Raw genomic sequence first — 12,484 nt, 5'->3', positions numbered from 1 at the left:
TGTCATGTGTATCTTGGAGAGCTCGCACAAGGCCATAGTTTATTCCTGGTCATTTGACTGTTTCAGGCTGAAGCAGCTTACGCGTTATTGACCTTTAGGGGACGGAGAAGCTGAGTGGGAGAATTTATTGTCTCACTTTTTTGTCAATTGTCCATCAGTGTGGACCACCAGAAGATACAGCTGGCTCGACTCCACCGCAGCTCTTTTCTGTATTAAAACTCAGGCCCGTAGAAGTGAAATTTGATCGCGAGTAACCTGTGGCATTTCCCCGTCTGAGGCTGTCACATTTCACTGCCGCTCTCTTATATCACGAGTCGCGACACAGTCGGACTGATCCCGATGGCACAACCAGATAAATGTTGCGGCCAGCTGGAAAGACGGTATTTCCTAATGGGTACCGTGTTGTCCAACTCCACTTTTCTTACCCTTTCTCACACCTCTTGCACACAAAACCTACACACACACATGCAGTCATCTGTCTCCATTCAAAGTGGCCCCTGCACAAAGAAGCACTTGTGCCGGGGTCTGCGGCGCTCATTTGTCAGTTGTGCAACAGCGGACAGTCCGACACTCAATAACCTGGTGGCACAACACTGACCTTGAAAAGACTTGTTGGTTTAAGTAATGGTGACATGTGGAATCCTACCTGACTGCACGGTGAGAGGGTGAAGGATGCATTTGCTACGAGGAATGTTAATCCTGTCTCATTTTAAAATGTTTTACTTTGCAGCTAAAACAGAACTGGAGGCGCAGGAGACGCAGCTGACGGACACGCAGAAGACGTAAGGGCCTCGTCTTTACAAGTTTTCCCTGCAGCTTGTTAGCCGCTTCACTTCCTTTACACATGGCGCAGCAGTGATTAAGCTCTTAATTTGAAAGTACAGTTTCAGGTGATGCATGCTCCACCGCCGTGAAGAAATAGAGCCTCGTTTGCTTTTGTCAATATTTTGGCCCCTGCCAGTTCCTTCAGCGATATGGACGCTGCCATCAGCAGACGGGAGGCCCCGTGTGCGGTGTCTGCGTTGTTTATCTAAGCAGAGCGAGAGTAGACAGCCTTGGCTCCAGGCTTCTGTTTCTGCTGGCGAGGAATGTGTTCCTATAGCGCACTCCAAACAAAAGAGGGCCCAACCTGTCCGCCGTATTGATCCACTGCAAATGGCCGACACATTCAACACTTTTAACGCGCGTCTCTGTTGCTGGTTTCTGCCATTGTCTGCATGTCGTGTGCATGTTTCCCCCCCTCACAGTTAAGCCTCAGCACACGAGAGGGAGCGCTGTGACGGAGTATAACACTGTAGATGCATGAGTTTTATTTTAGGCCTGGAAATTAATCCTTTAGAACAACACAACAGAATGACTACGCTATGCTTTTTGTCAGTACTTGCATTTCTTGAATGCTGAGTCATCATCGGTTGGGGTTTTTTTTTTTTAAAGAAAACATATTATTCCAAGATTAACTTTCTTATTTTGCATATTTGCATAGCGCTGCCAGGTTTTGCAACGGTTGCCGTAGGTTTCTGCAATCTCCTGTTGTAATATTTTGGTCTTGAGGTAATGTTTTTTTCTTTATTTTTTCTTTCTCTGCCCTCAGGTTCTTGGAGTTGAGCTCGTCGTTCTCGGTGAAACCCAAGGCAGGAGAGAAAGAGGTCTCTCCAAACACGTTATTCTCCGTTTGGCACGAGTTTTCCACTGATTTCAAAGACCAGTGGAAGAAGCACAATCGTCTGATGTTGCAGGAACGGTGAGAAGGTTTCAGAAAATGACGTTAAACTCTCGCATTTATGAGCCTAAAATCAACTGCTTTTCATTCATTTGTCCATATTTTCAGTGAAGGGTATAACCCCGATCCGTCATTGTGGAAAAAAACCCAACATAAAATACAACATGTAGGATTTTCCTCAAGCGTACGCTTCCGAACAACGAAAGACTCTCGCTGCGTCTCATGTTTTGCTGGCGATCGTATCGGATTCATTCAAATTCATGAAGGGAAAGGAGGTGAAATGACCCGAATCTATGTCCTCACCCCGGTAATGAAAAAAACACATGGAGCATTCAGTTAGCTTCCAGTGGTTTGATGAATATAGAGATAATGCTGCATATATCAACAGAAAGCAAATTGGTCCATTATGCCAAATGAAGATTGAACTGTGATATGTATTTTGTGAGAGGAGGGAAATGTCACAATGCATCGCTCTTACAGTAGAAACGAATAAAAACAAAATTGAAAGCATTAGCTCTTTGCCCTTTTGCCATAGGCGGCCGTCCCAACCCACTCCTGCTTTTTTTTTTTTCTTCCCTTTTCTTCTCGACTCCAGAGCAGCTATAGATATCAATCCTCACTGGCGCTGTATGGACACGCAGTGTTTGGCAAACATCAGCGCTGGTGTAATGAGCGCAGGAGAGACACATGTCTGTCAGTGTAAACCGCTGCACTAACACATCGCTAACATGCTCCACGCTGTAGTAAACCAGAGTGTGAGTCACACGAAAAGAGGAGGATTGGCCGTCAGACAAACAGAGATCATTGTAGCCAAATACCTCATGACCGATATTCATCACGGTCCAAGCTGTAATCTTCCTCTTGCAGCGGATAAAATAGTGGATTTCAGGAGCGCGTGCGTCGGAATCTCGCTCATAATTACGACTGACCTTTTTTTTTCAGGGTCAAAATGGCGGAGGACTGCTTCAAACAGGCCAGAGAGAAGGCTTCATACAGCGTGAAACCCAAACATGCCACTGGAATAGTACGTGTTTGCACTTCTCTTCTATATACACTAGCGTTCAAAAGTTTGGGGTCACTTAGAAATGTCCCTATTTTGGAAGGAAAAGCACTTGAATATAACATTAAATGAATCAGAAATACACTCTATACATTGTTAATGTGGTAAACGACTATTCTAGCTGCAAACATCTGGTTTTTAATGGAATATGCACATAGGTGTTCGAACCAGTGTATAGGGTTTAGTGGCATTTAGTGGTGGAGTTGCATAGTGCAGCAAATTCAATACCTTTTGCAAATAATCACACTTTTATTGGTAACAGATATTCACCATTAACTATGTGCTCACTAACATATATCAGTAGCATACTATCCCTTTATTAGTAATCATTAAGAACAAATTAACACCTTATTCTACATAACCTTATGTTCAACAGTTTGGGCTCACTTAGAAATGTCCTTATTTTTGAAGGGAAAGCACTTTTTTCAATGAATATAACATGAAATGAATCAGAAATACACTCGTTATACATCGTTAATGTGGTAAACAGCTATTCTAGCTGCAAAACGTCTGGTTTTTAATATGTACATAGGTGTATAGAGGCCCATTTCCAGTGTTCTAATGGTACATTGTGTTTGCTAATGGTGTTAGAAGACTATTGGATCGTCAGAAAACCCTTGTGCAATGATGTTAGCACAGCTAAAAATCATTATTTCTAATCTCGTCAATGTCTTGACTATATTTTCTATTAATTTGCAACTCTTTTGATGAATAAGTGTGACTTTTAATGGAAAACACAAACGAATTGTATAGGTGACCCCAAACTTTTGAACGGTAGTGTAGTTTCGTTAACTGCATCTGCCCTTTTATTGTTCATTTTTCTCCTCCTCCTTGTTGCACATTATCTCTTCACCTCGGGCATAAAAACAGAAACAACACTGTTGGCTGAAGCAGCGGCGGCAGCTTGTTGAGATAAGTGCCAGTGCTGCCTGTTGTAAATAACTCCTGAACCTGTTATTTTATTCCACAGAAAGCAAAGCTGGGTCAGAAGATCTGAAGCAGAAAATGGAAAATTATCATCATCAAGCCCCGTTGCACAAGCACTGTTTGTACAATCGCGCATGAGTCATCCGACGTTTTTTTTCTACATTCTACATTTATTTGCTTCCCGTCTTTGTTTGAGCTGTTTTTATTACGCACGTTCAAAGTGGACATTACGTTGTTTGAGCGTGGAATTTAAAAATTACGATTCTCAGCCAGCTCGTTTGTAGCAGCGATCAGAAAATGCCGCGATGATTCAATGAAAATGAGTCATTTTGTAGCTAAAGACTAAATCCAAGCTTTCTCACTATTTTAAAAGCCATAATGTCGTTTATATTCCTTTTTTATTCAAACGTCCACGCCTACTTTGCTTTAGAAGCACAGTGCACGTCATGTTTATTTATCCTTTAATGGTGAAAAGCACAGTTTTACCTGCCAGACAGAGAAAGTGCCTTATCGCACACACGAGTGCTGCAGAACAGAGGTTCTTTTTATGGATATGTGATTGAAATAATACATAAAAAGAAGACAATTCAGCGTTCATAATCCTTTCATGAAGTATGTTTCTGGACTAATTTTTACCTTTTTGTTTTACGTGCAGCCCCGAGTCATGTGATCAGACGCAGAACTCTTAACTGTCGTTTAATTCAGGACTTTGTGTGATTTCGTTGTGACGTTCATTCACAACACCGACCAGATGTTTTGTATCCGTGGCCGTGCGTGAAAAAAGATATTTATTGAATTAAAGAGATTGCATTAATTTTTAATAGCAATTCTGCAATGATGTACCCCTTTTTGTTTGTTTGTCGCTTAGATCACTGTTGAACACACAGCTGTGGTTTTATATGAAATAGATTTAATATATTTTTCATACACATACATACATACACACAGAGAGAATATGCACACTGTATAGCATTGCACCCCCGTTACACATGCTGCAGTATCCGTTCACAGGTCACCGCTGTGTCGCTTTGTGTTTCTTGAAATCCTCCTCTTGACACAGATGTGTTCATCAGAAAAAGAAAACAGCAGGATAGCAGATAAAATACTTCCAAAACAGTCAATTAATTAAAAAATGGGGGCTGTGAAACTGTCGTGGAGGGTTCACAACTTATTACAACTTACTTTTCTATCAGCACATGTACAAATAGAAGTTCGATATAACCTATTTGGTCTCCATACGACTGATAATTATGACTTTTACACAAAGAAATCTATTAGAAAATGTACAAATAACTGTTAGATATGAGCTTTGTGGGGAAAAAAACAAACAAACGACAAACGTCACGGCTTCTTCATGAGTGTCTCTTGCACAGCCACATGCATCAAAGTTCCTCTCACCGACAGCCTCTGATTAAATCAATGTTTTCGCCTTTTAGCAGCACCAGCTCCATGTTTTACGTCATTTTATGGTGGAACAGGCCGTTATTTGTCAAACACGATGCAGAGTCGTTGGACTTGAAGCCAGCGTTTGTTTGGCAAAAGTCTTTGTCTGCGTCTGCCTTTTGACAATATTCAGATGTCCTTTTTTTTTTTTTTTATGTTTTTTTTGTATCTTCACAGTTTCCCATGACTGCTCACGTCCACAGACATGCAGCGGCACTGTTTGACCCTCTGCACCTTGCGGTGCCTGAAGGGCGGCTGCAGGTCCGGACAGTCCAGCTGCACCGTGAGCTGTGTGATGCGGTGCGGCTTGCAGAAGGAGCAGGACTGGAACGGCTCCTGGGCCTTGTTGTTGTTGTTGTTGTGCTTTTTCCTGCCGGAACCCGAGGCCTGGCCTCGATTGTGGCCGTGGCCGGAGCTGGGGCCCATGTGGCGGGGGATGTAGAAGGAGTTGCACTGGCCGTAGCAAAAGCGGTTGACCACAGTGCGGCTGCGGCAGCCCTCCTCGCTGATCGTCTGCCGGAGCGGCTGGGTCTTGCACCAGTCTCTGCGCAGGTAGCGGCGCTCCGTCACCACCAAGGCCTCTCTGCTGGAGGAGAGCACCTCGGGTTTCTGCTGCAGTAACCGGTGGTGGCGTTCCGAGGACAGGTTCCCTTTAGTTTTGTACGGCGACGGGATGGATCCCTGCGGCCGGGGCTTCTTGGTCTCTGCGGTGATGCAGAGCACCCCAGCCAGTATGACTGGGATAGTTATTCTCCACAGCATTCTGCAACAAACAAACAAAAAGAAAAAGGCACATTGCTATGCATTACATGTCTAAACAGAATCGAACATCTGCTGAAGTCGAAATCATGAACAGTTGAGTTGGTGCAACGCTAATGCATGAAGTATGCGGGTCCTACAAAACAGTCGCGCCGCTGCTGCCGCCGACACGACATTCGTATTAGCGACCGTGTTTGCAGCCGTGCCAAAGTGCATTCATGTCGAACCACCTTTGGAGTCCGGCCTCCGAGGCATCATCGGGGAAATTAATCCATCACCAGGGCCCCCATTTGTCAGCATCTCTGTGTCATTACTTGTATTTGCTTTCCTCTCGGCTACGCAACTCTTCCAAAAATAAACAAAGCCCTGCCATCAAAGGATACACTTAAACACCCATAACGAGAAGGGGAAGTTGATTTTATTGGTCCCGTCGCCGGGTAAAATAATTAGGGCTTTGCTTACTTTAGTCATGAACTATGCCGCAGATATGTAAACAGGCATTAGAGAGGCCCCATCTGCATGTTATTAGGGGAAGAGTTTGGGGAACTCTACAGTGCCCTTTGGGAGTCCACTCTTTTACTCTTTGGTGATATACGATGGAGCAAAGTGAACTGGGAATGACCCGTGTCCATAATCACCGTAGTGTCTTCTGTATCATGCTCTCGCACACCGGAGAGAGAGAGACGGAGAGAGATGAAGTCTGTGCCGGAGAAAACCGTCCGTCTGCTGCGCGGCCTGGAGCGTCCACCCCGTGTGTGCACGCTGTCAGTATTTGTGCCAGCACATTTTTGACCATCACTCAAGCATCTTTCCAGCAGATGTTGCTCTTGACAAGCATCGCATGACATCAAGTCAGAGAATCTGACAGAGAACCAAACGGCCTCAAGGCCACTGGCTGCTCATATTCAGAGAATCTTCTTTGCTGTGTAAATTTTTTGGATTTTTTTTTTTTTTCCTCTTTCTTTCCCGGACAAGCAGCTCAACTCTGACATGGAACAAATTACTATATCATATTCCTCTTTGTTTTCTGGCCTCCCCTTCTTTTTCTGCCCTTGACCTCGAGGTCACGGCAGGTCTGCCCGAGCTGCACGAGCACTTAAGTTTGTATATCACCGTCTCGGGCAGCTCGAGTGCACTCCGACAGGGAGCTGTATGTCAGCCGCGCGAGAGCTGCTTTATGAATCCTATCTAAAGGAAATACGTTCGCGTTCCACTGACGCGGCAGATCTTCGTCCTCGTTGCAAATCTGATCTCTTGAATCTGTTTTTGTTGTGTCTTCGTTGGAAGCTCAAACCTTAGGCAGGAAGGAAATATGTTGGATCGTGCGTACGATCCTGCCAAGAAGCCAGATTTAAGTGTTCTCCGCAAGTCTATTTTTTGATAGATCTGTGCTTCTTCTGTATACGCGCACGCGAGCCAGCGCGCTCGCCTACGCGCCCATCATAAGGTTAGAAAAACTAAACCAAAGACTCCCGCTGGGTCCTTCCACCACCTACAGCATGCAGGGAGCCGTGACCCCACTCCGTCTTCCAGCGATCTACCTTCCATGTGCAACGCTCTCATTTGTATTGTGTTTAAACACGAGAAAAAAAAGCGGGGCCATGCTTCCGTGTTGCAGGCTCAGCTTGTTCTCAGCTTTCCTCCACCCATCGCCCCATAGAGGCGCCCTGGCTGTAACCGTGGAGAGCTACGGTCTGCAAACGGACTCTGGAGGGATGACCCCCGAGTCACTGTGTACACACGGCTATGACGGATGACCCCCGTACAGTCGGCAGCAGCCGACGCTCCCTCCCCACTCCCAAACTCAGCGCAAAGTATGACAGTGGTGGCCCTGCCAAGCTTTCCTCATCAATCTCTGCAGCAAAGACAAATTGTGGGGTGGGGGGGGATTCAGGGGCTTTGGGGGCTAGTGCTGAGGTTGAATGGGTGTTGGTTTGGAAGACGGAGGGAAAAAAGAGGCAAAGATGATGGAGGGTTTGGGACAAATGACCTACTGGGAAACAAAAGCAGCCCCCCCTGGGCTTCATGCTCAGTTAATGCCCTCCTTCCACAGCTGTATATCTTTCCACAAGCTGTTTGTCTCCTCACTTTTCTGTCACTCTGTATCTCGACGTCTCTCACGGCGATAATCGCCAGCGTCCCGGAAGACGGAAGGAGACTGTGGTTTTTGTGCGTGTGTGTGTGTGTGTGTGTTAATGCTGAGGGAGAAAAAAAAAAAAAAAAAAGCCTGACCTTTCTGTCTGCTAAACACTAATATTGTCCACAAACACAGCTTTATGTTTTACCAGAACCACAAATACTTTGGGATGTGCTTCACTGAACTGCGGCAGACCCTGGTTCCAAAAATTCAGACCTCTAATGAAATCTCAAATACCAGCGAGACTGCTGAGCTCCACACAAAAACAGCTATTATCAACAGTGGGTGCTTGTTATATTCTGTTGTTCAGAATGGCAGCATTATTATAATACTATGCTTGTGTTTTTTATTTTCTCAGCAGAACAATGAGGTTGGTTTTTTTTTTTAATAATCTCAAAGTCCTGCAAATAAATCCCTAAAACTGACCTGGTAAGCATTTGAATATTTCACATATTCTGTCATTTCAGAACGAGAATCGTGCGAAGGCGTTTAAAAAAAGAAATTTGTACGCACAGATGTCGACTGGAGCTAAAACCATGTGAAACATCTTCCCACCGGCGTCTTCAAAGGCAGGTTAAAGCAAACAAAACCTGATGCCTCAATTATCGCTGCGTCACAAAGTCTCATACACACAGACTGCTTAAATGCACTTAATTACACGAGAAGTGCATTTAATTCACCGTGCAACTCCGACCTCAATCACACACACACACATACGTGACCTCACATACACACACACACACACAGGATATAAAGAGGTAAATGAAATGTTTTCACTCCGAGCCAATTACACAAAGAGGAACCATGTCATTATCTGCATTTGCGGATTGTATTTTCCCAAACTCCACTCCACTGTTGGCTCATTAACAGTTGGGGAGTTGGTGGGGGCTCCTTTTGGGAGGAGGAGGAGGTTGCGGGGGGGGGGGGGGGGGGGCTTCTTTTTCTGTGCAAATGTGTTTAATGCCAACATCGCCAGGAGGCTGCTTTAGGCAATTTGAGCGGCCATTTGTCACCACAATCCATCTCGGTAATGACTAGCAGCCCAGATCTAATGCTCACTCTCTCTCTCTCTCACTCTCTCTCTCTGAGCTGCGACTCTTTTCTGGTTCTCGCCGTAACACACTGTAAAGTGATTTAGAGACGGACGAGGACGCCAATTAGAGATGTTATCACAGCGCGGCGGTTTTTTCCTTACAAATGAGGGGGGGGTTGGCGACGCCACTTGGCCGCGGCGGTTAACGCCACCGTCAACTCTCGCTTTAAAGTGGGGTTTGTTTAATACTTTTAAAATGCACTTTATTTTCCCCCTTAACCCTTTAAGGTACTACTCAACCATTTGGTCGACCACACTTTAAGTCACTATATCTCATTGAAAAACTCACTAACACTTAATGGGACTTGTTCTGAATGTTGTACTTTATGAATTATGCAAACCAGGTTTATTATGAACAGACGTCTCAACTGTTTGTTAGAGGCCTGTATCTGAAATACTGTAGAGTCTAATTATATAAATAAATATTGATACTTAGTACTTTTAAAATGCACTTTATTTTACCCTTTAAGGTACGACTCAACCATTTGGTCGACCACACTTTAAGTCACTATATCTCATTGAAAAATCAAGCATCAAGCTGAACTCACTGACACTTAATGAATTATGCAAACCAGGTTTATTATGAACAGACCTCTCAACCGTTTGGTAGAGGCCTGTATTTGTAATAAAGTAGGGTCTAAATAAATATTGATTGTCATTATTGTTATCATAAGTAAATTTTAAAAAGAAAAAGCCAAACGCAAAGCAAGTTTTAATCCACTCCCCCCCCCCAGGGATTATCCCATCACGGCGCTTGTTCGCGTGGAAACTTCTCAACCTCTCAACGTTGGTTAAGAATGTCGCCATGAAAATATTACGTTTGACTGTCTTTGCGGGGAAGTGAAAGTGTTGTCGGTGTGCTAAACCCTCTTTAACATCGGAGAGGATTGTACGAGGTGGTGCAGTCGCCACCGAGCTGTACGAGGGGATCAGAAGCCGTTCACTGCACACACACACACACACACACACACACACATCAGTCTACACATGAGTTCACACAAACACCTATAGGTTCACAACATATTCTTTTCATAACCGCTGGAAAAAATTAACCCCCGCTCTTAATCTCTCTGTATAACGTTCTGTCATCGCTCACTAATTCTCTCACTCACAACACTAATTCCCTGGAACCTCCAGCCTCTAATTATAGTGATTTACTCGACACTTTATATCCACAACACCTTGCAGTGTCTTGAAGGCATGATTTTCTCTCTTTTCTCTGCTATGTATACATGACCCCAGTGAGAATGGAGCCGTCGTTTTTTTCGGCACCGAACCCACGACATAGCTGCTGCCGCTCAGATTACACGGTGGTTCTGCTGAGTCACTCAGAAAGAGACTCGCTCTGCTGAGTCACTCTGTGGGTCTCACACTGGAGTGGGATGTGTCCTTGCGGCACTTGCTCAGCTCCACTTTTTTTTTTTTTTCTTAGCAACTTTGAAAATGGGCACATGCTATTTACACAGTTTTCTCGCAGGCACTGCAAACAAAGTTTTAAAAAAATGGGGTATTTCAAATACAAATAAATTTGTGTATGAAGCATGAAAAGGGGAATTAATGTGCACTGTTTCTTTACCACATCTCCAGAAACGTCTTCCAAAAAAAGCATTTAAATAAAGTTAGTTAAAAGTTAAATAGAGTTAATCATGGTTCATGTACCTCTCACCACAGCAGCGCGTCACTGTTGAAGTCAAGGATGGTCGTCCACCTTCACTGCTCCTTGTGCCCGGCTCCAAGTTTGGGTTTCCATGGCAACATAATCTGTAGTATCCTCAGGCTTGTCCTTTCCACCCCGTCTCTCTCTCTCTCTCTCTCTCTCTCTCTGTCTCCACTAAACCTTCAAGAGTCTCAGACACCACGTCAGTTTACCATCTTTGTAGGAAAACCGGTATCTTTTCTTTGCCGCCTCTTGTCGTCTCGGTGTATCTCTGTCTGTCTGTCGCCTCGTGTTCCTGTGTTCAAAAAGAGCAGCTTCCAGGTTAAAGTCACAGTTAACAGTGCAGTGGAGCCTCTGGTCTGTCTTTGAGAGTTTTTGACTGAGTGTAAACCCTGCCTTAGTTTGAATCCCTACCACCTCCTCTTCCCTCCTCAAGACTGGGAGGGTTCTTCCTATTGGCCCTGGTCATTGTGTGAATCAATCCAGGCTTCAGATTATTTTATTTTCATCCACATGCTCGTCTCTCTCTCTCTCTTTTCCCCCCCCCAATTAATATTATTATGTAATATTTTGTTTTACTATTATTATTATTATTATACCTATCTGTCCATGATGCACCAAACCTGACAAAATGACACTTTTCCCCTTCCTTTCCTCCCTCCTTTATGGACATGTTTGTTATTGAAAAAACAGCAGTTTATCTCCTTTCATTGACACATTCATAAATCACTGCAGGAATGCATCTATATCCAGAGCCACTCGCGACTTGTTTGTCTGTGGCCCTTTTTCTGAAGTGACCACCGGGCACAGAGGCTCAGTCGTCGCCTTCAAAGAGCTGAAATAATATCAACAGACCCCCCCAAACCAGACCCTGACCCCCCCTTTAAGAAAGTGATGATACTTTTGCATGACAAAGCCTAATTTTGCCCTGAAAAAGGCACTGTGTTTGCACTCTGCTGTTGCTCCCTGCTGTAGAAAATAACACATCCCCCTCTAGTGGTGTAAAAGAAAAGTGCAGTCATTTTGGAGATATTTTTAAATGCATTTTTAAAAAAAAGAATGACATCCACAACCAGCCCCATAGTAACAGATAGAGGGCCAACTTTAATAATACAAGTAAGTAAAAGTGTCTTTAAATATGGTATAAAAATAAATGCAGGAGAGAATAACAAAGAATCATGTTCTACATAAGACAGGAGAAAAAAACAGCTTTTGTCATCTTGAATGTGACTTTACAAGTGCAATGGCAACCGTCGCGTGTGTGTGTGTGTGTGTGTGTGCTAGTCAGTATCGTAGTGCAATCAAATCATACAAAGTAAAATAGAAATGCACGATAAATAAATAAATAAGAAGAATCATAATATATGTATATATATTTATATATATAGTATATTCATTCTGCACAACATTTTTTCCCAGACCGTGTAAAGCGATGACATTGTTTAGCGTCGTCAGTTTTCAGCCGTCATTTTTTTTTTTTTTTATCTCTGTTTTTTTCTTCCCCTTCTTTTTTTTCTCTCTGACATCATTGGAGAGAGAGAGGGACGGGGGCGGGGCTTCCGATCCAGAAAGTTAACGATGGAATACAGGATTATTTTTTTTTCCTTTTTTTCTTTCTCAATTAAAATTTTTTTCAGTCCATCCGTGTCCTCACAAGTCCAGCAACAAACAAAAAAACCTCCTTTCTG

General features: G+C 43.8%; 2 protein-coding genes across 2 annotated transcripts in view; one reads left to right on the top strand and one right to left on the bottom strand.

Annotated features, from left to right (window-relative positions):
* LOC310934247 (uncharacterized protein) overlaps positions 1-3,777 on the top strand; it is a gene marked incomplete at both ends in the record, with an annotated part of 38,019 nt that extends 34,242 nt beyond the window's left edge. Inside the window, 4 exons of the mRNA XM_083897940.1 lie at positions 731-782; positions 1,592-1,741; positions 2,663-2,744; positions 3,751-3,777. Coding sequence (XP_083754066.1) covers positions 731-782; positions 1,592-1,741; positions 2,663-2,744; positions 3,751-3,777 — 311 coding nt within the window. The remainder of the gene's footprint in view (positions 1-730; positions 783-1,591; positions 1,742-2,662; positions 2,745-3,750) is intronic.
* A 1,392-nt stretch (positions 3,778-5,169) lies between these two features.
* grem2b (gremlin 2, DAN family BMP antagonist b) lies at positions 5,170-11,063 on the bottom strand. The gene is made up of 2 exons (XM_083897912.1): positions 10,799-11,063; positions 5,170-5,913 (listed from the first exon to the last, which is right to left on the bottom strand). Exon 2 carries the CDS (start codon positions 5,910-5,912, stop codon positions 5,322-5,324), a length of 591 nt encoding a protein of 196 aa, XP_083754038.1. The 5' UTR covers position 5,913; positions 10,799-11,063; the 3' UTR covers positions 5,170-5,321.
* Between the last annotated feature and the right edge of the window lie 1,421 nt (positions 11,064-12,484).

The sequence above is a fragment of the Microchirus variegatus genome (genome assembly GCF_963457635.1).
Source record: "Microchirus variegatus genome assembly, chromosome: 11".
In the NCBI taxonomy this organism is placed as follows: domain Eukaryota; kingdom Metazoa; phylum Chordata; class Actinopteri; order Pleuronectiformes; family Soleidae; genus Microchirus; species Microchirus variegatus.
Note: the sequence above shows the minus strand (reverse complement) of the source record. Positions and strands in the feature narration are given on the sequence as shown.